The sequence below is a fragment of the Panicum hallii genome, chromosome 9 (genome assembly GCF_002211085.1).
Source record: "Panicum hallii strain FIL2 chromosome 9, PHallii_v3.1, whole genome shotgun sequence".
NCBI lineage: Eukaryota > Viridiplantae > Streptophyta > Magnoliopsida > Poales > Poaceae > Panicum > Panicum hallii.
The window spans coordinates 61,157,367-61,181,704 of record NC_038050.1 but is presented as its reverse complement, the minus strand read 5'-3'; the positions used below and the strand labels follow the sequence as shown (position 1 = coordinate 61,181,704).

The window sequence follows — 24,338 nt, the reverse complement described above, 5'->3', positions numbered from 1 at the left end:
CAGTTTAATTAGTTAGGACATATATTTGAACCAAACATAACGCAAGGATGGAAAGTCACACTTAGTGATACAAAGGATGAAAACTACAATTGTTTTTTCAAAATAAAAACTATGAACGAAGACTTTACCAAGAAAGAGCATATCACTCCAATGACCTTTCTAATGACCTTAGGGGCTATTTGGGGCTGTTTGGATTCATGAATTAATTTTTAGTTGGGGTCATATTGGATCCATGGATTAATTTTTAGTTGGGGTCGTATCGGATATTAGGATGCCAGTTAAAAGGACTAAATATGAGCTAACTGTAAAATTAATTGCACAAATGTAGACTAATTCACGAGATGAATTTATTAACCTAATTAATCCATCATTAGCGCATGTTTACTGCAGTACAACATGGTCAAATCATGGACTAATCAGGTTTAATGGATTCGTCTCACGAATTAACCTCCATTTATATAATAGGTCTAGTAATTACCCTATATTTGATACTTCTATGTATAAATATTTGATGTGACGGGATTAGAATTTTATCCGGAGGAAACAAACACCCCAGTGCTGATGTACAGGGAGAGACTAAGGGCCTGTTGGTTTCCTACCCTCTAAATTTTAGACCCATCATATCAAAAAGAATCTTGCTATTTAGAAATATTAAATAAAATCTGTTTATAAAATTTTTTGCACAGCTGGGTGCTAATTCGCGAGACAAATTTAATGAACCTAATTAATCCATAATTTGCCACAGTGATGCTACAGTAATCATCCGCTAATCATGGACTAATATACCTCATTAGATTCGTCTCGCGAATTAGCACTGGGGTTCTGCAATTAGTTTTATAATTAGACTTTATTTAATACTTCTAAATGACAAGATTCTCTTTGATGTGACCCCTCTAAATTTTAGACCCCAGGAAACGAAGACACCTAAGGCTCGCTAGACTAAGGCTCGCTAACAGACCACTCCAATGGCATGTCAAAAGAAGTATACGACCGACGCCGGAACGTGCCCTGCCACGACTTACGGGTTACTCTACGCGGCAGAACCCTCGCAAAGCCTTCCCAAAGCTGATCTCAGGCTGCATGACGCTCTCCCTGTACATGAGCAGCGTCGAGCAGATCCGGCCGACGCTCACCCTGCACCACACCTTGCTCCGGACACCGTACGCGAGGATCCCGAGCTCCAGCTGGACGAATATCTCCTCGCCCTCGTGGACGCCCTCCACGGCGGCGGCGGCGGCGAACACCGCCGGCGACAGATGGGTGCGGTCCAGCCGAGCCGTCTCCCTAAGCCTCCAGCTCCGGGAGTCGGAGTAGTCGTCCAGCACCCACACCTCCATGGCCGCGCGCGGCTGCTCCTTGGTGAGGGCCAGGACGCAGAGCTTGCCGCCGGGCACCACGCGCAACCGCGCCGTCGTCAGATCCAGCCCCGGGCGATCCGGTGCCGCCATGAACCGGAACTTCTCTCGCACCGTGTCGAACGCGAGCAGCGCCACCTTCCCGGAGCCCGGCTGCACGAGCCAGTGCAGGTTGCCGTGCAAGCTGACAGAATGATCCCGCTCGCCCCTCATGGAGATCGTCGTCGTCTCTGACTCCGAGCAACCTGCTTCCATGGCAGGTGGGAGGGGAACCTCCCGCCAGCCTGCGCTGTCACCGACCCCTAGGATCCGGACGGTGATCGGGGCCACCAGGTCGCGGTCACCGGACACGGCCACGTCGGAGGAGTGGATGAGGTGGAAGCGCCCGGTCACCGGGTGGGCGTAGCCGCCGATGATCCGGCCATGACCGGCGGGGGCAGACACGACGGCGCAGGAGTCGGTGAGCGGGTTCCAGAGCATGTAGCCGGCGCCGTCGCCGGGCTGCGGCTTCCGCGGGAAGACTCGCGTGCAGAGGACCCCGTCCCAGGAGCGGAAGTCCTCGGTGGAGATGGTCATGTCGTCGAGGGAGACCGCCCGGTGGCACGGCGGCGTCCTGTGGACGTCGGGGTGCCAGCGGCCGCGGAAGCCGTCGAACCGGACGATGTCGACGGGGTGCGGCTCGTCGCCGAGCTCGAGCCAGCTGCTGCCCTTCAGGATCGCGGTGACGGCGGCAGGGCGCCTGGCGAGGACGCGGTCGGCGATCGAGCGGGAGGTGATGTCGTTCCAGCCCTGCACACGGCGCGGAAGCGGCCGATGGAGCGGGCTGGCAGGCGGGCGAGGATCTCGGCGACGTCGTCGTCCGGCGGCAGGGAGGGCCCGGGCGCGGCCATGATGGAAACAGGCGGCGGCGCCCGGGACTGCTTTGCTTGCGATCGACTTCGACAGATCGAGTTAGTTTTCGTTCGTTGTGCTATGGCTTGTTATAGGTTTGCGTCCTCGCTAAGTACTTGATGACGATCTTGAGCTTCTCGTGACGAGAAATTAGGAAGATGCATGCGAGTCCTTGCAGGTGAGATTTGTTTTTCGTAGTTCTTACAATGTTGGCCTCTTCCTCCAAGCAAAGAAAGAGCTCAAAGGCCTGTATAAATCGGGAACACAGAAGACTCAGAAAGGTTCTGCTGTCACAGGACCATCTTCCACAAGGCTAATGTAATTCTAGGGTTCGGCTGTTCTGTTGCTCTAGATATCATTTTGATGCATAACAGAGGCATAAGCCAAGGAATTTATACGCGATTGTTGGAAACAGGTTAGATCCTCAAAAGTAGTCTTCACTTCGGAAACAGATCGTATATATGATGGTTGCCTAGAGGCCGTGTGTCGTTTTCAATTACAACGTCTGGACATTTTTTTTACTCTGGAAGAACTATGAGATCGTACTCTGGATGACGCCAAGCTTAACGGTGTAGCAATGGTGGATGTCCACCCTTAACCCTTCGGTTACATGCATTCCTTAAAAAGGCTATGCACACCCTCACCATGAAGCATCTACGTAGTAGAACTAAGACCGTAGGTGCGTTTGAACTGATTAGAGACCGTTTGTCCAAGTTATTTTTCCTTGATAACTAGCCGTTTTTCACCATGAAGCATCAATTAGCCGTGATTTGCTTTGGTCGAATTTCGAAACGCATGCTGTTGAGAAACTGTGACTTCAGAAACCAGGTCCATATAACACCACGGGTTTGAAAAAAGGCAACATATCAGGTGCAAACCAGGCTGTCCGTGCAAACCCGTGCAAACCAACTAACAAAAGTCGCAAAAAATTCTCGAAAAAATTATGTATATACTTCATAGCCTTCCTTACCACTGTATAAAATTTCAAGTTCAAATTCATCATATGTTAAGAGATACAAAAAAGAGAAAGTTTTAAGAGTTTTCTCTTTTATTTATCTCTCAGAATTTTCTCTTTTTAGTATCTCTTAACATATGATGAATTTGAACTTGAAATTTTATACAGTGGTAGAGTAGTCTATGAAGTATATACATAATTTTTTTGAGAATTTTTTACGACTTTTGTTAGTTGGTTTGCACCTATACGTTGCCTTGAAAAAAAGGGCATGGGGGTACAGTTCTTTAGACTCCAAAGAGAGAATGTAGCTCTAGAATTACTAGGGTCTTCAAATCGAACTAGGAAGAGCAGAGCAACCTGCCATAATGCAACAAAAGTAACTCACAAATTACTCATCCTTAAAATCCAGGGTTCTTGATAGATAGCTGATACTACTGCAGCAGCAGACTTTGAGGAACTCAGAGAAACAGTATATTCCAGGCTAGAAAGATGAAATCGTTGGCTTTGCCATGAACTTGAAAGAAAATGACATTGTGCTACCCTTTGGCTTTTCCACTAGATACCACAGCAGCTCATTTATACTGTCCACAGAGAGCACACCGTTGTCTCTTCCGGTGCAGATGAACATGGAGCTTGGCAACATCCTGGCAAGTTACAGCTCCTATTGTCATCAACCACTGCAAACCACCCCATACACGAATCTGTGATAACCCTCTCCTCAAATCTATTGCCCCAAATCACCTCTGTAATAAGGATTTAATCTGCTCCTTGCCCTTAGCAGCTGCAAAAGCAGAGTCAACAACGAAGGATACAACTCTACAGCGAAATTCTCACTAAAAAGGACAGGATATATTGAGGCCTCCATGTGATCACAACATGTTTGAGCTCAAAGGCAACGGGCCAGTGGCAGCAATCTAGCAGCCTGTCAGCTCTGGCTACCTTCGCATGACACGGAATTTTTCTCGCTTGCGGAAGCGCTGGAGCATGAACTCATCACTAGCAGCTTCTCTCCGTCCTGCAGCGGCACCATCTGGGTTTTTAGTATTTGTTGCTTTACCTCCTGCACTTCCATTAGGCCGAGAATCTTTATCTTTGTACAGCCCAGGATTCTCTGCATGGTAGGAAATAAATTTAATGATTAAATGAGAACAGTAAAGATGCACATGATATGACATACTTAGTGACACTTTAATACACATACTATTGATGTATATTGCATGAATTTGCTGCAGCACAAAATTGTTCACTGGGTATTATAGCATGTGTTTGGTTTGGAGATGGGTTGGGTCCATCCCTATTTTTTGGGTTGGGTTCAACCCACCAAGTGTTTGGTTGAGAGGTTGGGTCCAACCCAATATTTTGTTTGGTTCAAGAAACATGAATCTGGGTTGAGATGACCGTTTTCAAACCGTTACTAGTCTTACATATGGGACCCGCATGTCGATGTCTCATGTAGTCAGTCTCATCTTCCTCCTCTGCTCTTCCTTCTCCATCTCCTCTTCTTCTCCCCCGACGCCAGCCGCCGCCACATCCCCGACCTCCGGTGATTTTTTCTTCAAATTAATGGTGCCATCACCTCCTCCTCCATCTCCTTGAACCGATTTCGGCCTTATCCCGCTCGTTTCCCCATCCTACAGGGCCTCCTGGCAAAGCTCGCTGGCCGCCGCCGCCATTCTTCGCCGCACCGCCTCCCCGCCGCCGCTCTCCGCCCGCGCCCGGCCGGTGAGGCTCGCCGCACCCCTGCATGGACCCTGCACGCGCTCGCCCTCCCCGCCCATTTCCCCCGCCGGTCACCGCGCCATGCCGCGGCGACGTCGCGAGCGCGCGCTCGCGCCCCTGCTCGCGTTACCGCGGGCCTCGCCCCGCCTGCTCACAACCGTCCGGTGAGGCTCGCCGCACCCCCGCACGGCCCCTGTACGCGCTCGCCCTGCCCCGCTTGCCCTCCCCGACCGTTTCCCTTGCCGGCGCCGGCGCAAGCCTCGCCCCGCCCGCTCGCCGTCGTCTGCCTGCCTTGCACCGACCGCCCCTGCGTGCGGGACGGAGGAGACGGAGCGATCACGGGGGCGAAGTGGGTTGGGATGGTCCGCTCGTTTTGGTGGGATCATCCCAACCCGCATCTAATGGGAATATACCTTTTTGGGTCCATCCCAACCCACCTTCAATTGCAACCAAACGCAGGTCGAAGTGGGTCCCCGACCCACTTCGACCCACCATCCAAACACTACCATAGTTCCTTTTATATTCTAACACTCAACATCCACATCCCTATGTGTCAACCTAAATACTCTTGCTACTGGTTCATTAAGCATTACAGGCCACCAAATTCTCATTAAAAGAATAGGCTTTCTAGTTCATCCATCTAGTGGGTTCCAATTATAACAGCCAGATTAAATCTTTTCTTTGTAGGTACAATCATTTTAGAGAAAGGATCTGTAACTTGTCACTAGCAGGAAGCAGGAATTTATGACGAAGTAATTGTGGCACTTGAAAGCACAGGTGACATCAAATCAACCAGAGACATAATAAGGCAGGACATGTTCAGTGCAGTCAGAGGACAGCACGAGGATCAAATTTTCCAGGGGAATCTACATTGATTGGTGTAACGAACATGTTTAACTGGATTGCAAAGCTGACATCTGCGCCATGGTTTTTATAGTTTGGGTGCTCAAGAAAGGGAGAAAAAAGTTATCTGGACCTGGTGAACAACTTCAGGGGAGCAAAATGGAGCTTTTACTAAAATGAAAGGAAACAATCTTGCATGAGAATACTGCTCTAAGATGGATTGTGGCTAAAGACATCTAGAAGGGGATTATGGGCAAATGTTGCTTGCAAAATTCTAGGCTTTAGATGACACGAAATCAAAATCGAGCATTTTCTTTTCATTTTTAGAGAAAGCTCCCCAACAATTTCTAAAATTTCTGAGCAGGGTTTGTAGTCTTTTATTTGGGATCTGAAGAATCTGTTACTAAAAGGATTATCCGTCTTTAGCGTAGATCCTGCTTTCTGGAAAGTTCTCTAATTCTTTCTTAAATTCTGTGACTAACACGGGATGCCTTTTCTTTTGCTTAAGGTAGCACCTCTTCATCAGTGTGTTTGCAGGAACAAATGAACGCAGAAGCATGGAGTATTCTATCACATTTTTCTACAAGGAAGAAAAAACCAGGACTGCTGATATAGTGGATTTAGTTCAGTGAGTGTTAGTATGATAAATGTAATCTCTTCAATTTTTATGCCTTTGCAAAACCTTAGGCTGGCTAAATAATCAACAAGGCACTAATTGCACTCCCTTGATGGAACATGTGACTTCAAAAAAAAATACGATTTCAAAATGATTCCTCCCAAAAAATAGAGATGGAAGAGACTTTTATTTGCTGACTTAGGGACCGTTTGTCTTTGCTTTGTTGTGGCGTGTTTATTTTTGAGCTGTTGTAGCTTGTAGTAAAGCAGTTGCAAAAAATCACTTAGTTTACTTTGTAAATCAAATTAAGTTACATAAAATATGTTATACAAGCTATACAACTATTGTTGCTCACACAATTGTTGTGTAAGAAAATGTGTTAGTATTTCTGCTTCAAACCTAGATTGAAAGAAAAGCAGTTAGCTAAACCCTAAAATTTCTAAAAGCAATTCTACCTAACAAGATTGTCATAATACATACCAATACCAGAAAAGACTGTGGAGTGGCTCAAAGCTAGGGTACCTTGACCTATGGCTGCTGCTATATGCCTATATCTAGTCCAGTTTGCATAGGTCTTGTCTCTTTTTTAAAAAAAAATCTTGGCCTTACATTTTATTATTAATTTTCCATTTCAAAACATATGACATAAACTAGGGGCCCTCCTGTTTCTTATAAAATATGCTTGAAATGGGACATGTACAAACCTCTTCGCAATTTCTCATCATATTCTTTGCCACGATGGAAATAATCGGCACTGTAACTTGAAGGAATATTTGCATCTGATTTTGGTTTACTCGCAAGCCTTTTCTCTTGCAGCATCTTTTTAGCTGCCTCAGTTTCTTCAATGTTTCTTAATTTGTACCTGCGAAGATAAAAGGAACAACAATAACATGAAACTGTGCATCAACTTTAAAAAGAAAGTCTAATACTAGAAAGATTAAACCATAGACCAGAATATTGAGAGAAGACTGGGAAGAAGATCTCTCTAGATTATATTGTTGGGCCCATGATGCTGATAGAACAATGATGTGTGACATATCTTGGTAATAAGCAGTCCTAACTGAACACATTTTTGTAGCACAGTTAAAATATCAGTCAATTCATGCTGAATAAATCTGTAACCAAACTGAAATCAAGTTCTCGCACCTATCAATCAAGCTATGGCCAATAAATCATAAACTAGATCATTAGATAATTTCCTTCCGTGCACAAACTTCTCAAGAAACTGTTGTGTTGCAATGTGGACGGATTCCCAGCCAAATAATCGAAGACGGTGTAAGTTGGAAATGAAGTTAAAGTGGGGAGCGGATTTTTTTCAAACAAAAAACAAATAGTGCATGGACAAAAATGTTGGGATCCCTAGATGATCTATACCCAATATATATAGATAGCATCAATTTTCATGTATACTCATCTATTGTGGCTTCCTGATTATAAATTAGTATTCAGCTCAATCATAGCAATGTTTTATTCTAAACAAGAACAAAAGACAGAATGATCCAAGAACGCACTCAATAGGCAGCTGAACTTCAGCAATGCCAGTGGTCCACTGCGTTGAGCTCTCCTCGGAGTTCTTCTTCTTCACCTGCAAGTAACAATATCACAGTACCATCATTGCAGTCTAGAGCACCACGAGTAATCTCAGGTTGAGGACTGTGGTTGAGCCACAGGCAAACACTGGCGGAGCCAGGGGGCCCAGCAGGGGGCTATGCCCCCCCCCCCCCCCCCAACCACATGTGAGTAATGCTTGATCCCAATCAGCTCTAGACCCTTAATTAGATTGATTAGCTTTTTCAGTGGGCAAGCCTCGATCGTGCCTAGACTAAATTAATGTATGGCAGGAACCAAATATGCATTGCAAATATACATTTAGGAATAGTAAACAATTCTTCTTTCTAAATCTCAGATTCAGTTTGTTTTGTCTTCTCAAGCACATATTGAATCTGTATAATGTGAAAATATAAATTATGGGTTATCGTGAAAGTGTCATTAAACCTAAAAATAAGACATCGTGTTCCTTTTAAAAGAACATGGGGGATTTATAGCAACATAGGGGATGTTCTATAAGCACAACTTTATTAATTTAGAAGACTATCGATTTTCATTTTTGCGCACCACTATAATACCTGAACTGTGAGAAAGGCTTCCAAAGACAACACCAACAAGCAACAACACGAGTGTAATTCTATATGTAATTTCTTGCTCTACCCTACGTTGGGTATGTCTATATTTCGTGTTCGGCCCCCCCTGTATGTAATTCCTGGCTCCGCCCCTGCAGGCAAACCTTGAGGTGGTCTGGCACGGTGTAGAGCTCGTCCACATGGTCCATCTCCTCCTTTTGTCCCACATCAACCATCTTACCCCTCTTCTTGGCCAGCTCGGTCTCCACATACCTCAACCTTCAGTTTCAACCAACGAACACATGACCGTGTCAATTCCTGCACCTAGATGAAGCACCGCACTGGCAACAAGAAGAATCAGATGTGCAGGCACAGCAAAGTACATGTTGGGATCCTCGATGGTGACGGCGGTCTCCTGCGCGAAGGTGTCCTGGAGGACGAGGTCCTCCTTCTCGGCCTCCCCGATGGCCGCTCCCCCGCCACCCACCCGTCCCCTGGCGGAGGACCCGTTGGTTGAGGCGGCGGCGGGGTCGGCGGGGATGCCCAGCTTCCTCTCCCGAAGCTTCTGCATGTACTTGATCTCCTCCAGGGAGACCCTGCGAGGGGAGGGAGGGAGGGAGGCGTCAGGATAAGGCCTGGCAAAGCAAGGGAGAGGAGCGCGATAGAGGGGAAGGTACCGGCGGGAGTCCTCGTCGTCGGAGCGGTCGTCGGCGTCCGGCTCGATGGTCCGCTTGCGGAAGTTTTTGCGCGACATGGTTGGGCGGTGTTGGGCTGGCGTGGGGTTTGGTGTGGAAAGAAGGGAGGAGCCGGGAGATCGCCGGAGCTGGGGCCGGCGGCGAGTTCTGCGGGTTGGGAGGGCAGATTTGGGATTGGAGGGTTCGAAACGAGTTTTTTTTTCCAGTTTCAGGCAAGGTCTGCACTGCGGGCCTCCGGCGGCCCTGGTGAGCCCGGACCGGGAGCCCCGTTCCGGTTGCGCTTGCGCGGAGCATGGGCCGGATAGAGCTACCTGCCATGCGGGCCCCTTCCGTTATGACACGTGGGCCCGTCCGTCCACCCCTCACGATTTATGCGGTGTTTTTTTTTCAATGTTTGTTTTTATTACCCCGCCGTCATTTGTCTCGACCACCGGATTAGAGCAATTCCAGCAGTATAGTCAAATCTCACTCTCTGTATTTTCATTTAGCTATCCATTTAGTCAAGATTCCCTCTTTATATTTCAGTACACTCCAACATAAACTTTTCATATATCTAACATGTGGAACCTCTGCTTTGGATCATTCATTTTTTCACCCAGCTCTATTCTAACCCCTTCCTTTTCATCTAGCTCTATTCTAACCCCCTTCCTTTCCACCTCTGCAGGTGGGGCCAGACCAAAGCAACAAGACCAACCAACGGTCGCCGGCCGCCGCTGCCGAGTACGGCGGCGGGGCCGGCACCACCGCGAAAAGGAGGCGAGCGCGAATCCGGTGGCACTAATAGAAAATGGGGCTTCAATTCCATATAGAAACGGTCTTAGGCATCGGTTCTTGAACCAGTACTACGAAGCCGAGACTAAAAATCTTGACCTTTGACACCAGGTAAAAGAATCGGTGCCTAAGACTTCCTTTAAGTACTAGGTGAAGCTACCACGCGATACCAAAATATTTTTGTTCAAAAAAATAATATTAAACTGCTGGGAAGAGGCCCGCACCCGCGCAAGTCACAAGTCACGCGATTTTTTCACGAGAAATACGCGCGCATGCAGTAGCCGGAATTCAAATCCGCGACCTCTTACCTCACATGTACCTCTCTTACCATCTCACCTACGTAACAATTGATTGTGATTGGGGGGAGATGGTTTCCTTTTGAAGTAACCCGTAGAGGACCCTTAGGTACTGGGTGTTAACACCATCTGGTACCTAAGGCTAGACAAAGGTACCGGATGGTGTACTAAAGGTTCCACCCACCGGATGGTAACACCACCCGATATCTTTGTCTAGCCTTACGTACCGTAAAAGATCCTGGATCTTTTGACCCACCTCAAAAGTATAGGCATGAAGATGACCCGAATACTGGTACTTTTAGGACGGATCTTTTGCGTGTTTTTTAGTAGCATGGGATCCTCGGCGGGCGTGGGGAATAGCGGCGGCGGCCAGGGCCGCCAGCAAGGAGCTGTGGCGAGGCGGCGGAGGTCTGAAGGGGCGCGGCACAGCTCAGGAAGTGAGGAGAGGCGCTCGGTGGCGGCGGCGGTGTTGGCCAGGGGAGCGCAGGAGGGCGAGGCCGGGAGCGCGGGGGGTGGGGCTGGGATGGCGAGGCGGATGGGTTTGGTATAGCTACCGAGCGAAGCTGATGGGATAGCTAGCAGGATAGATTAGCGAGGAGGACACCGATACCGTTGGATCCAGTTTTTAGTGGAACTTTTTTTAGCTAGATACGGAGATTCTTGGAGACGCCCTCAGCCTTCCTTCCTGGTCTTCTTTGTTCTAAACCTCCAAATGTTGAAATCCCATATCCATACCCCCTAACGTTGTGCCTAAATCCTAATAAAATCAATAAATCACCCAAACCTATATATCGGAGAGGCTGGAACTCGTAGTAGATGAAAGAGGAATAGGCAGATCTCACTAAGTTTGAGATACGTTAAAATTTTGAGTGAAAAAAGAGTAGTATAGTTCAAGCCAACACCTGTAGGCTATAGTTCGGAGCAGGACAGCTCCAAACAGAAGCACTGCGTATATCCGCGAAAATGCCGCGATACAGCTCAAATCCCTCCACCCTTCCCAAGTCAAAACGCCAATTGTCAAATTCTCAACCATATAGTCAACCGTGACGACGTTCTCGAAAGAAGATAACCAGGCGTGACAACACGGAGATGAAGTCAAATACAGTAGCCCGCTTGGAAAAAGAATGACACGGAACTTTCCACCCTTCTAGAGCTGAGCAATTCTCAGTTGTTCCATTCAATTCAAACAAGGATAAGAATTCACCGAACCCGCATCATCGCTAGGGTTTGACCAGCCACAAGACGTGTCAGCCGATCACTTGCTTGTTGCTTCCCTCTGAAGCTAGCGAAGCAAAGTTAGCTACCCACCAACGAACACACAGCTACTTGCTGTTGCTGCGTGACTCGCTGCACCCCACGGGCCCACGCGTCAGCCTCCGGCGGCAGGCGAGCTGGAGATCCACGCGTCGCCTCCTCTGGCCTCGCACGCGACATCCGACGAGCCGAATCCCACGACCACGACCACGACCGCGAGCCCGGCCGAGCAGAGCAAAAGCGGTGGCACCGAGACCTCCGCCACGCGCGGGGCCCACGCGTCAGTGACACCCGCGCGCCGGCGAATATTCCCATCCGCCGCGGCCGCGGGCAGGGGCAGTTCCGTCCGATTCGTCACGGGGAAGCCCCGAGCTGCCATCAAGGCGGGGGGCATTCCGGTCAATCCCTCCCCCACCTACGCGCCGCGGCGTCCTTGGCCTCCCCTTTTGGGTTTTCGTGTGCGCTCGCTTTTGCTTTTGTTCTTCCTCCGTCCTCTCCCTCCTCTGCTCTGCAAAGCTTCCAGAAACGTGGGGGAGGTGCCGGGCCGCTCCGAATGCTTTGATCTCCGCTCGGTGGGCTCTCCTCCCGAACGATCTCCCCTCCTCCATGGCGCGCGTCCTCCCGCTCAGCATCGAGCCGGGGGAGATGGCCAGGTACGCGCGCGGGGCTGCGGCCGCTTCTTCGTCAGCTTCAAATTACCTCTTTCCCCCTTTTTCTTCCCTGGAGATTTTGCTTGGACGGTAGGCTTGGTATTTCTGTTGTTTAGAGCCTGGCGGTTTAGGTGTAGCCGCGCCCCCCTGGCGACCTCGAATTTCGCTTGGGATTTTTTTTTAAAACTCACTTGGAAGGTTTAAACCCGTGCCGAAGCTCGCTGGTGTGTGTACCCGATGCTTCATAGTTAGTATCACCAGCCACGGATTGCGTTCCGGAAGGAAGACGACCTCGTTGCTTCCGCGGTCGGCAATGTGCCGTGGGCTCCACCTAGGCTTTCGCTTGCCCCGTGCGCCTGGGTCGTTCCCGTAAACAAGGATGGTGGTAGGTGGAGCCTGCGGAGCAACGGCGGCGACCGCCGACCGCCGACCAGCCATTCGACCCGCCGAGCGTTTGTGGCACGCGGCGCCGTGCGGTGGGCACGGGTGTCACACGCGCACGTGCCACGCGGGGATCTTTTTTAAAAAAAGGTTGAATCGCAACTTGGTCGAATTGGGGGAGCATGATTATGACTAGTACTTAACGATGTTCCGACCATATCCGATTTTCTGGTAACTCTCGCCAGGAATATCTCGATTCAACCACTGACTCTTGCACTGCACCAAGCCACCAACCTGTGGGTGGTTTCAGATTGGTGTGGATGAACTGATGAAAACGCACAGCTGGATGTGTTCACTATTTGCTAGGTGTCAAATGTTTGCGATGATTAACATCAAACAAAGTACACAGAGCTGGTAACTTTTACATGGCTGTTTCAACTATTTTCACTAGGGGCTGTTAAATGCAGATATATTGTAATAAGTATTAGTTTTACTCAGATTATCAGGTTCCTTAGTTTTGCTTCTTGGGTAGATGCTAGTATGCTACTCCCCCATCCCAAATTATTATTAGTCGTTTTGGCTTTTCTAGATTCATAGACTTTGCTAGGCACCTACATATATATTATGTCCAGGCCTGCTCTGGGCCTAGGCGGGAGGGGCGACCGCCAGGGGGCCAGGCTGGAGGGGGGCCCAACCGCACATATGCATGCAGTTTAGCACATAGTCCGTCAGGGACCAGACCATGCCCAGCAGGCGCAGCAGCGCATGTTAACAGCCACCAATTTCTTCTTGTTCTCATCTCTCGCGCCGCACGCTTGCGCCGAGCGTCTCTTCTCGTTGTCATCTCCTCCTGTGCCACATCTGACATCTTGCTTGCATTGCTGTTGGGAGTGAGCGTGGCATTGGGAGCGGGCGCCTCTGCCTGGACCTAAAGCCATCGGGAGCCCAGTGTGTGTCTGCATTCTCATCCTCTAGTAGCCTGCTAGAGTTCTGGTGTGATTTGGGGTTGAGTGATTGAGTTCTTTTCCATGCCTTGCATTTCATTGTACAGAATAGAGATAACAAGTGTAACTAGAAACTCACATTCCCTAAAAAACAATTGAACTTTAGCGTTAGATGATCTTGAGCTCTGGATAATATTCAACCTTCTGCCTTCTATTATTTTCATATATTTATTTATATATATATATATAGATGTGTCCGTATCGACATACTCATATCATGTATTGGTAATAAATAAATGTCTGGTGGAGATTTGTTCTTATCGTTGATGGAGTCGTTCGAGCTTTTGGTTCTTATTTGACGTAATAGTCTCATTTTACTGCTCTTCCAGTTTGTAATATCGACATTGTTTTCAAGAATTAAGTATATCTTACTGCTAATATATGCTTTATCATTTTGCAAATATGAAAAAAAAAAATAGCTTAAAGGGCTCACAGTATCCCGTTCACTCTAGGGCCCTTAAAACATTAGAGCCGGCCCTGATTATGTCTAGGTGCATAACAAAGTCTATGAATCTAGAAAAGCCAAAGCAACTAATAATTTGGAACGGAGGGAGTACATTCTAGTCTGGTAGCACCATTTATTTGCCATAGCCTTACTTTGACATGTTAATAATCTTCATAATATCGCCTTTGGTTCATAAACAGAGGTGAAGAGGTGGTGACAGACACACCAAGTTCTTCAGCTGGGGCATCATGCACGGCAGTTGATCATTCTGAGCAAAACACAAAGGATGATGAGTATGCGAGGCTAGTTACACGAGCTCAACATGCAACATCTGATGTCAGTGTGACAATTTTATCTGAGCAACCAAAGTCAAGATCTTTCATTTGGTGGATGAAAGTTCTGCTTGGCTGTTTCCTTCTTATATTAGTGGGTTACATCTTTGTGAAATGGGGAGTCCCCTTTGCCTTTGAGAAGGTGAATACTGATACTCTTTCTCACCACTATTGCATTCACTCTTTTTCTCTAACATGATCAGATTCAGATCCTTCAGATGTTACTATCGGTTTCTCTTTCCTTAATGCTAGGAAAATAACAATTAGGTTTCAGAGATAAATTGAAATATGCTTGTTGGCAATTTGGTATGATCCATGATGGCTTGCTCAGTCAATCTGGTCCCTAGGGTTCAAATATACATGAATATATGTTTCTTATGCTTGCTAGACACTCCAAATAATCATGATCTCATCATGATAAACAAGATGCAACATAGATCAGACATTTTGCATCTTGTTTCTTATGCTTGCTAGACACTCCAAATAATCATGATCTCATCATGATAAACAAGATGCAACATGCCTGAAATTATCTTCCATACTATTTTGAATAAAAACGAGATTTTAGATTTATATACTCCAAATGATTATGATTCCATCATGATAAACAAGATGCAAAATGTCTGAAATATCTTCCATACTGTTTTGAATAAAAACAAGGAGATTTTAGATGTATATGCCCTAAAGTTTGTAGTAGCAAAATTGTTGGTGACAAACACATGCTCCCATGGTCCACTGGTCATAGTATCATACAGAATTTGTGGTTTATGTCCTTTACAAGCTGCTGACATGTTGTACTATAGTGACAAACATCCTAGTACACTCTTAGCACATTGTACTAAATACTTAAACAAGCACCCGATATGTTGTACTTTAAGTGAAACATAATTTGTGGTTTATGTCTTTATGAAATTATCGATTGTGCCACACTTCTATGCTATTTGTGTCAGTTCCATGCTTTGTCCGAACACTTCTCCAATGTTGACACAGAATGTAATTTGTATATTTGTTGTAGGTTCTCTTGCCAATCATGCAATGGGAAGCAAGTGCTTTTGGGCGTCCAGTATTGGCTGTTGTTCTTGTTGCATCTTTGGCCCTCTTTCCAGTTATTCTAGTCCCTTCTGGACCTTCTATGTGGTTAGCAGGAATGATCTTTGGTTATGGTTGGGGTTTCTTGATTATAATGGTCGGAACTACTATTGGCATGGTGGTACCATATTGGATTGGCTCATTGTTCCGTGAACGTCTACATGTAAAATTTCTCAGCCATATGTTCTTATGATTTGTAATTTAGGAGTTATATTTTTCCTTGTTATAGGACTACCCTAATTCGCCTTTTTCTCTGCTTCCTTTTTTGCTTCTTGACAAAATGCAGGTATGGTTAACAAAATGGCCTCAGCAGATAGCACTAATAAAACTTGCTGGTGAAGGGAATTGGTTCCAGCAGTTTCGAGTTGTTGCGCTTTTCAGGATCTCACCATTCCCATATACAATTTTTAATTATGCCGTCACTGTGACTGAAATTAAGTTCAACCCTTATCTATGTGGTTCAATTGCTGGAATGGTACCAGAGGCATTCATCTACATCTACAGGTTAGACATGTTCATACTACATTGCAGACTATTATTAGAATTAAATTCACATGATTTTTCGACCTAATGCAGACATCTAAATCTGTAACCTCACCCATGTACTCAATTGCTTTGCACGTGATTGATGTGCTCAACCAGTAGTAGGCAGAGTTTGTGGGCATGAATCTAACCAGTTTCTCCTCTTATTTACCCCCCTAAAACGAGTTCAATTATGAAGTAATAAGAAGAACTTTGTGATTTGCTTATCTTGCTGTTTCGGTGCAGTGGGCGGTTAATCCGTACATTGGCAAACATGAAGTATGGCAACTATAAAATGACGCCAGTGGAGATAACATACAACGTCATCTCCTTCATCATCGCCATTGTCCTCACAGTCGCGTTCACCGTGTATGCCAAGAGAGCTCTGAACGACATAAAAGGTTCAGAAGGTATCTGTAAAGAAGTTGACTCCAGCCCTGCCGGCCCAGGTGCAGGAATGGAACACCATCAGGAGTGCTCTGGTTCACGTAGTGCTGTAGAGCTGGATGTTGTATGATGGTGTGTTTCACCGGGAGAGTAGAATACAAGACAAGATCGCCTGAGAGTTGGCAGGTAGGTGTAGGGTTTTACGCCAGGTAGCTAGGTAGGCAACAACAGCAGGTTAAATAATACACACCCAGCTGACGTTGTTTACTCGATTAATTTCGTGTGCTTTGTCTGCACGGCCATACTTGAATTGAATCCGAAGGTGCAGTGGTGCTGACTAATGACTCAGCGATGGTGTAAGCAGCATGCTGTTGGAGTGTTGGTGGCATGTAGACTACACTGAGATTTCTCTAGAGTGTAGTGGATATGCCTCCACAAGCACAGCACGGCCTTGCGACGCGCCTAACGCTGCGGACATTGGAAACATTCTGCACTTGTAACATCTGATGATACCATTAATTTATGATCCCTTTTTCTAACAGAGAATCATTTGGTCCATTCAACGATGCTTGGTGAATTGAATCCGTGTTTGAAGTTCGAACCATAGAATGTGTCGCAATCGCTTGAAATTTTTTTATTTTGAAATAAAAATATCTTGATTTTTCGCTGGTGAGCGGCCGGCCAGCCGCGGAGTGCCTTCAGCACTCAGCAGGACATGCCTGCAGGAGGTGCTGCCAGTCCACAGCAGTCACTGCGGCACGCAGCGTTTGGGCCGGGAAACAAGCGGCCCGCCTATGCTGCGCGGGACGAGAAATGCATCTGGGCCGCCGGAAACCCACAACGTCAGATTTGTACCAGACACAGCGCACAGACCACAGAGCGACGGTTGGTTTCCTTTTAGTCCCAAACTGCTTGCTGAGCGACCGGCAGCAGGAAGCGCTGCTATTTACAAGGGACCCCGGAGCGGCCGTTGAAGGGCACGCAGCTGCGCAGTGGGCACAAAGCGAACTATTCTTTCGCCTTTTACTAAAGAATACCGTGTGCCCGCTGCAATAGGCAGCATACGCCTATTTTTGAAGGGTTCCCTCTCCTTGTGAGAAGGGTCCCACCAAATCAACAAAAATAAAATGTATCTGAACAGTTTCTCTTCTTGTGCGTACAGAGAAGGGTAATCATTTCGTTTACTTCCTTATTTTGTGACTTGTGAGGTCCAGACAAAAATATTTTTAAAATCGTCTAAACGCACGGCTTGTTGGAGTAGTTTTTGGCCTTATTTGAACGTGGCCTATACCCATTATGTTCCCTACTGTACTTCAGTTGTCGAAGACGAGCTTCTTTTTTAAGTTCTTTGAAATAAAACTGTTACAAGACAGTTGTAGAAGCAAAGTGACTTTTTTTTTTGAGAGGAAGCTGCAAACTGACTGGTCCACCAAGTCATGCTGCACCAAGCCCACTAAGCGCTCCCCAGCATTGCGCGCGCCTGGGCTTCGTTCCATCCGGGCCGCTAAAATCCCCCAGCAGCGTAGGCTTCTCCAGTTCGCCGTCAGCCCAACAGTGGGAAAAGTGCCACAGGACGGCGGCGCTCTGGTTAGTCCCACACCGCTAGCTGAAGCGAGAGGCAGCAGTGGGCGCTGCTATTTAGGAAGGTCAGGAGCATCTTGTACAAGTCAAGTAGCTGCGCAGTGGGCGCAGAGCGAACTATTTTTTCGCCTTTTACTAAAGAATACCGTGTGCCAGCTGCAGCAAGCAGCATTCTCCAATTTTTGGAGGGCTCCATCTCTTCGTGAGAAGGGTCCCAACAATTTAATGGAAAACTTGATTTTCCTCTTTTAGTTTATTCAATTCAATTAGAAGTTTAAACTTTTTGCTCTTTCAACTCCCAGTACGTTCCGAGGAATGCAAACCTAGTGGGGGACCTGTACGATCTGCTTGTCTGTGAAGTCTGCAAGCGCTGTATTGATCTGCTTCATTTTCTGGTTCGAAGAATTTATCGTTTTGTGAGTTTATCTGAATTCGGTTTGAGACATCTTTAAAATTTTTCCTTGTACTTCAGCTATCGTTGAAACACAAGCAAAACCATATGAATGCTTGAGTAGTAGTTTTAGATGAGTGGAGCGAATCAAAGAATTTGTATAAACTGCTTTGCTGTTTATCATGTTAACAGCATCAAATCCTTTGATGAACAATGTGTATGTGTATATGTATGGTCTTTTATTTCCCTGCCCCCTACTCTTCTATAGTTTGAGCAATGTTCTAGAAAAAAAATTCCAACTGCAACTTCATGCTTCAGTAGTTCGATTAGGTTCATCTGATTCAAGCTGCTATGAGACATATTGTTTCAAACTTTTTCTGATTGTTAATGTGAAATAAGTTGCTACAAAAATGCCACGAAATACATGTCAAACCTTGTCTGCTTCACTACTGGTTTTTATATATGCATGTAAAGAATGAAAGAATCTTGTATAAAGTATAAACCGTTTGTGGTTAACTACCAGTATCACATCCTTTGATGAACAATGTGTATATGTATGTATACTACTACCTTCCTAAGACATCTGCGCAAGCAGTATGTCTGTTCCTTCATTTCTGCTAGCCCCTACTATACACATCTTCATCCATCCTTTTGAGGAGTCTTCAAGAAATTTTCAGCTTGCAACTGCTTGCATCAGTCAGCTGCCGCTGCCACTGCGAGTGCCCCGTGCTGCAGAGGCGACCGAGACGCCTCCCTCGGCGTGGACGCGTCGCAGCCCCTCGCCGCCGCTGGCTGGTTGAAGCTTCGCCTCAGCGGAGAGGAGAACCGGGACGCGGCAGCGGCGGCGGCGGTGCTGCTGCCCCTCGGCGAGAGGTTCACCTGCTCCAGCGCCTGCAGCTGGAGCTCCGACGGGTAGTCGCGCACGCACCCGATACGGGGTCCGGCACCCGTCGTCCACTTGAAGGACAGCTGCTTGCCCAGCTGGTAGGACTTCATCTCCTTCTTGGAGTTGATCCGCTCCAGGATCTTCTCCCGCGGCACGGGCGCCTGCTCTTCGGCCGCCTCCTGATCACCTTCTGATGAATTTGGCCGTGCCGCTGCAGCTTCTTCTTCGCATTTGTCGGTCTCTGTCATGCCGGCTCCAACAGCTTCAGGTTGCATCTGGCAAGGGCCGGTTTCTTCAGGTGCAGCTGTTTTGTCTTCAGTTTTTTCGCTCTCTGAAGCGACTCTTCTGAGGCTGCCCCAGAACTCCTCATCCTCCTCCGCTGGGCTCATCTGCAGAGTTTGCAAAGAATTTTAGACTGCAATTCGGTGGAGACATTGCGATTTTTTCTTCTGTGTTTCTGAATGAACACTGTGTGCATACCTTAACGTTGGTTAGATCGACCATGTTGTCCTTGAGGAAGCTCTGGAACTCCTGGAAGTTCTCCTCCGTCGGGCGGTAGTGACCGCTGTGCGGCCAAATAGCCTGTCACACAAACATAGCAGATTGCATCAGCGTGCCATCTAATGAACTGAACATATACATGACTTTTTGAAAGAAAAAAAAGTACCGCTACTTGTAGTAGTGAATATAAAGGAAGATAGTAGATTGATAGGTGCAGTACCTTCAAGGTTCCATTCTCAACGACCAATCGCCCAGCAGCAGAAGTAGCACCTCCAGCAAGGAAGCTAGAATGTTGAAATGTACCCTTTCTCTTCTGCACATGACATTGCAGGATAATGTTACACGGTGAACTGAAAATTCTAAGGCAAAGTAGACCTTTTTCAAATGAGGGTATATGAATATTTACCTGGCCAACATACAAATTCTTAGATGTGCTAAGAACAAAGATCCACTTTGCATCCCGTGGTCCGCAAGATGTGTCAAGGATTTGGCCACTCTTCTTGTATAAGAACTTGCCGTCCTCGGTTACGACTTCATAGTCCTCTCTTTCTTTCTGCACAAAATGCATGCATGGTATATTAGCCACTGTATATTCCACTCTAACTTTTTCTTTGCTCTGTTCTGTGAATACTTACTGGACCAAGGTACTTGATGCACTGGCTCAGAAGCTTTGACCTTGAGCACTTGCCTTCAAGGTTGATCTCTCTGCCTTCTCCGATATCGAGCCTGTATATGCAAACCAGGTTCATCAACTCAAATTTCATTTAAGGGGTTAAACTGTGAAACCTGAGTTACTAGCACACGGATTACTAACCAGTAGAAGAAAGGCTGCTTGCTTTCACATTGGAGCCAGCAATCGTAGTAGTAATGAAGGTTATGACCGTAGCGGTGTCGTGGGTCAATCTGTTTGTAACCAATTTCAGTACGAAACGAACATTAGCTTATTGCTTGAACGGAAAATATGTAATGCCTGAAAAAAATCTGAAGGATGTTCAATCAACACTCACCGCTTCGAGCCAGTGCTGCAATGCGAGCTTCTGAGCCTTGTCATCCTTGAGCAATCCCTTTCCAACCTGAAACGGGCACATCAATTTTAGTCCAGTCCTCCCATCTCCGAACGATTAGCTGACAAAATCATTCAGAAAAAAAAGGTAAATTTGTACCTTGGCAGCTCGAGTTCTTGCTCTTGACCACTTGGACATGGCGGTCTCCTGCTTCTCGATGTCGAAGAAGGAGACGGAGCTGCGCTTGAGCAGCGCGAAATCGAGCAACTTCCACCTGTCCAACCACCGCAAACAAAAGCAAATCAGCACCACCGGCGCGCAATGCCGCTGCGAATCGAAAGCGTCCCAAGCATCATCAAGTGAGCCCACGCACCAGCTCTGCTCGACGAGGACGGCGCAATCGGCGAGCTGCCGTCGCGTGCGGAAGCTCTTGTACACCTTCTGCAGCCGGAGCGCCGCGGCCTCGTGCTTGGGGCTCTCGACGGGAGCCTCGGCGAACCTCGCCCTGGCGACCTCCTTGGGCAGCGGCCCGGCGGGCTCCGGCGCGGGAGCGTCGCCGCCGCCGGCCCGGATGGAGATCTCGGTCTCCACCTGCAGGGAGCCCAGGGCGGCCTGCGCCCGCTTGAAGCTGAGCGAGCCCTCGATGAGCAGCTTCCCGGAGCCGAGCGCCTTGAGGATGGCCGGCTCCCCGGCGTCGCCCGCCGGCGGCGCCTCCTCCAGGTCGAGCGGGTCGTAGTCATCGGCGGGGCACGAGAAGAGGACGCCCATCGCGACGGTGCCCTCGACCGGATCTTCCCTTGAATGAACCTGAGGCACAGCGACCAGACAGACCCCCGACAATCAGACGCCGAGAAATCCCGCGAGAGGACAAAGAGTGACCACGATTCCACGAAGCAAGAACATGGGATGAGGAAGAAGAAAGGAAAATGGCAGCGGCAGGAACCGACCGACCCTCCTCACCTGCTGCCAAGCCGGGCGAGCTGCCTGCGTCCCTCCCTCCGATCCCCTCGCAACCGATTCGGCTGCTGGGTTTGTTGTTGGGTGGCGTCGGGTTCCTCCGCTCTCGTGGCGAACGGGGCGCTGATGGTCGCTGGTTTTCTGGGAGGTCAGTGTGAGACAGGGCCAATATATAGAGGGGAGAGCAGCTGAGCTGTGGGTTTGGGGGGGGGGGGGTGCTCGTTGGCGGTGTGGACTTTCCGGCCGGGCAGGCAGGCTCGCAGAGAGAGAGAGAGAGAGAGAGAGAGAGAGAGGGCAGGAGGAGGAACCCGAGGACGGGCGAGGCGATGGGATTAGTTTTGTGGCGGCTCCACGTGTTCCGGGGGACGCGACGCGACGCGCGCGCGTCAGATGTGAGATGTCACCCGGGGCGCTAGGCTGGCCGGCGACCGTGTATCAAAACCAGCGACGGCAGCCGCAGTTGGTGGTGGCGCGGCGCGGCGCGGCGGGCGCTGTCTCCTCTCTTCCCCGCGTGTTCTCCCTTCTCCCCCGGGGGCATGGGCGATGGGGCGCTGGCATTTTTAGCTTTTAAGCTCTGGAATCTGCTGTCCGTGGACGACGATAATTCTAACTCGAGGCTCATGCGTACGGTATGATCACGGTGCATTGTTCGTACGATCCAAATTTTCCAACCGCCCCGCGATCGATTTCTTTCTCCCCAATTTACCAAAGCTGACGATGCAAGTCAAGGGATTTACCTGACGACTACACGCGCGTTGCAGTTTTCTATACGAGCTGCTCGGTTACTGAAGGTCCGTCGCGACGACGAGGAGGGAGGGACTACAGGGAGGAGATGCCGACGTGCGAGAGGGGCCGACATGCAGCCCAGTTTAATTCTGAATGGTCGGCTTGACGGTGCTGCAAATTCTCTGTCACCACCTCGTTCGGAGTTTGTGCGTTTGTTCCCCCACATGAAGCTGCACGTACTGTTTGTTCATTGTTTTTCCTGCCCCAGATAAATTGTACAGCGCTCTCTTCGGTTGTATTACACCCTAGTTACTTCGCAAAACCCTGGATGTGTGGTCCGTCTATACACCATACCTACGATGTTTCGCGCCACGTCACCGCTTATTTTGTTGCACTTTATTGGACACATCATCGTATTTGACTCTGAAAATTATGGCGAAAAACGCACGTCAGCGACTCGTCCGTCCACGACATTCCGTCTCGTACGTCAAAAAAAAATTTCCCGGAAGACTTTACTTGGCCTGATAGTTACGGCCGCTCTTTGTTTTTGCTGGAATTCTGACCTCGACCGGGTCGGTGCGTTGCGTCCATGCGTCGTGTCCAAACGGGATGGGGGCCACGAATCTCTCCAGGAATTTGGACGGCGAGCGAGCTTGCGTGGAATGAACATCTCATCGGCGAGACGACTCCGTATGTTTCTGAAAAAAAAATTCAACCCGTAATGGACGGTCTCCTGTCCTTGGATTTTCGTTCGCAAGAAACTGAGCTGGTCGGTAGATACGCGTGCGGCTTTCCATGCATGGGCAACCCCAAAAGAAAGCACCCACCTTTCACTGCCTGCCTGAATCTGGTTAGCTAGCGACGCCCCCAGCATTCCTGCAACAACGAACCGTCTCTCTCCGTGGGCCGGCATGTGGCTGCCTGAACGCACAGTTCACTGCAGAAGCTAGCATATGCACCAGAGTCTGGAACGCAACCTGAAGGTGTAAAGCACAGCTCCGTATTAGTTGCTGCCCCCTATTCAACTTAATCAGATTTCCTTATAGTTCTTGTATAAGGCCGTATCTCAATTATATCGATGTTCCTTAAATGAAAACAAGCACAGGACAGGGGGAATAATTGGAATATTTACTAACAAAACCGATTAATTATACGTTGACCCCTCAACGCGATTGCTGGGCAGAGCGTAGCCACACAACCGCAAGGAGCCGAACCCCATCACCAAAACCACGGACAGCAAGATGCCATGCAAGGAACCCTAAAACAAGAGGACCCTCCTCTCTAGTATAGTGATATGCTATCCACTAAGCGCTCTCATTAGGAGCACGCATGATGATACCCTAATCCGCAGCATGACGCGCAATGATCAAACGAACCCGGAACGCCAGGGTGTTTCTGACGCTAACCGTACACCCGCGCCAAAAAAATTCAGTAGCTACAAAAAACAAGCATCATCATCATCATTAGTGGGTCGAAGCGCGATGGGTCACGGCTGACGAGACGACCGGTCCAAGGAGAGGAGCGAAGAACCTGGCTGCCTGAGCTGAGGCTTTTCGCTGATCTGCTCCCATGCCTGGGAACCTTCCATGGAAGCTTCATCAGCTCCCTGCCTGGCCTGGCGATCGGTTTAGTACAAGAAGTTGGTGGGATTATTGTTAATCTCGAACGTCAGGGACCGAGCTAGATGCAGTCAGTACACGTCGGTGCGCGCACATGAGGGACAGCGAGGTGGCGAAATCTAAGCTGTCTCTCGTCCGGATCACGGCGAGGACGACGAACGCCGCATTTGTGTGTGGGCTCCGACATGGAATTTTGTCTCCCGGCCCGGCCGGCGGTGCACGCTTTCCGGTGGCTGGCGGCGGCCACTAGCTGCTAGCTCGGGCTCGGAATCCGGGACGCGGAACCGCGCAGGAAAGATCCCCTTCGGCCGATTCTGACGGATTTTTATTTTCAACACAGCTTTTGTT

At 48.4% G+C, this 24,338-nt stretch overlaps 3 protein-coding genes and 2 non-coding genes across 5 annotated transcripts; 3 read left to right on the top strand and 2 right to left on the bottom strand.

The window, feature by feature from the left end:
• Nucleotides 1–3,567: 3,567 nt before the first annotated feature.
• LOC112876497 (protein COP1 SUPPRESSOR 2) lies at nucleotides 3,568–9,452 on the bottom strand. The gene is made up of 6 exons (XM_025940621.1): nucleotides 9,177–9,452; nucleotides 8,883–9,095; nucleotides 8,664–8,778; nucleotides 7,891–7,964; nucleotides 7,084–7,241; nucleotides 3,568–4,312 (listed from the first exon to the last, which is right to left on the bottom strand). The coding sequence occupies exons 1-6, from the start codon at nucleotides 9,251–9,253 to the stop codon at nucleotides 4,137–4,139; spliced, it is 813 nt and encodes a 270-aa protein (XP_025796406.1). The 5' UTR covers nucleotides 9,254–9,452; the 3' UTR covers nucleotides 3,568–4,136.
• A 2,525-nt stretch (nucleotides 9,453–11,977) lies between these two features.
• LOC112874657 lies at nucleotides 11,978–16,883 on the top strand. Its single transcript, XM_025938108.1, has 5 exons — nucleotides 11,978–12,168; nucleotides 14,196–14,469; nucleotides 15,343–15,579; nucleotides 15,703–15,920; nucleotides 16,185–16,883. Exons 1-5 carry the CDS (start codon nucleotides 12,122–12,124, stop codon nucleotides 16,453–16,455), a joined length of 1,047 nt encoding a protein of 348 aa, XP_025793893.1. The 5' UTR covers nucleotides 11,978–12,121; the 3' UTR covers nucleotides 16,456–16,883.
• Nucleotides 16,884–17,308: 425 nt separating this feature from the next.
• Nucleotides 17,309–17,429, top strand: LOC112878401. The gene has a single exon (XR_003225727.1). It is a non-coding gene; the product is annotated as a U5 spliceosomal RNA (small nuclear RNA).
• Nucleotides 17,430–17,998: 569 nt separating this feature from the next.
• Nucleotides 17,999–18,118, top strand: LOC112878402. Its single transcript, XR_003225728.1, has one exon. It is a non-coding gene; the product is annotated as a U5 spliceosomal RNA (small nuclear RNA).
• Nucleotides 18,119–18,718: 600 nt separating this feature from the next.
• On the bottom strand, nucleotides 18,719–21,783 carry LOC112874656 (IQ domain-containing protein IQM2-like). The gene is made up of 10 exons (XM_025938107.1): nucleotides 21,649–21,783; nucleotides 21,062–21,495; nucleotides 20,848–20,962; nucleotides 20,692–20,757; nucleotides 20,499–20,587; nucleotides 20,320–20,410; nucleotides 20,091–20,237; nucleotides 19,905–19,997; nucleotides 19,664–19,765; nucleotides 18,719–19,572 (listed from the first exon to the last, which is right to left on the bottom strand). The coding sequence occupies exons 2-10, from the start codon at nucleotides 21,454–21,456 to the stop codon at nucleotides 18,991–18,993; spliced, it is 1,680 nt and encodes a 559-aa protein (XP_025793892.1). The 5' UTR covers nucleotides 21,457–21,495; nucleotides 21,649–21,783; the 3' UTR covers nucleotides 18,719–18,990.
• Nucleotides 21,784–24,338: the final 2,555 nt, after the last annotated feature.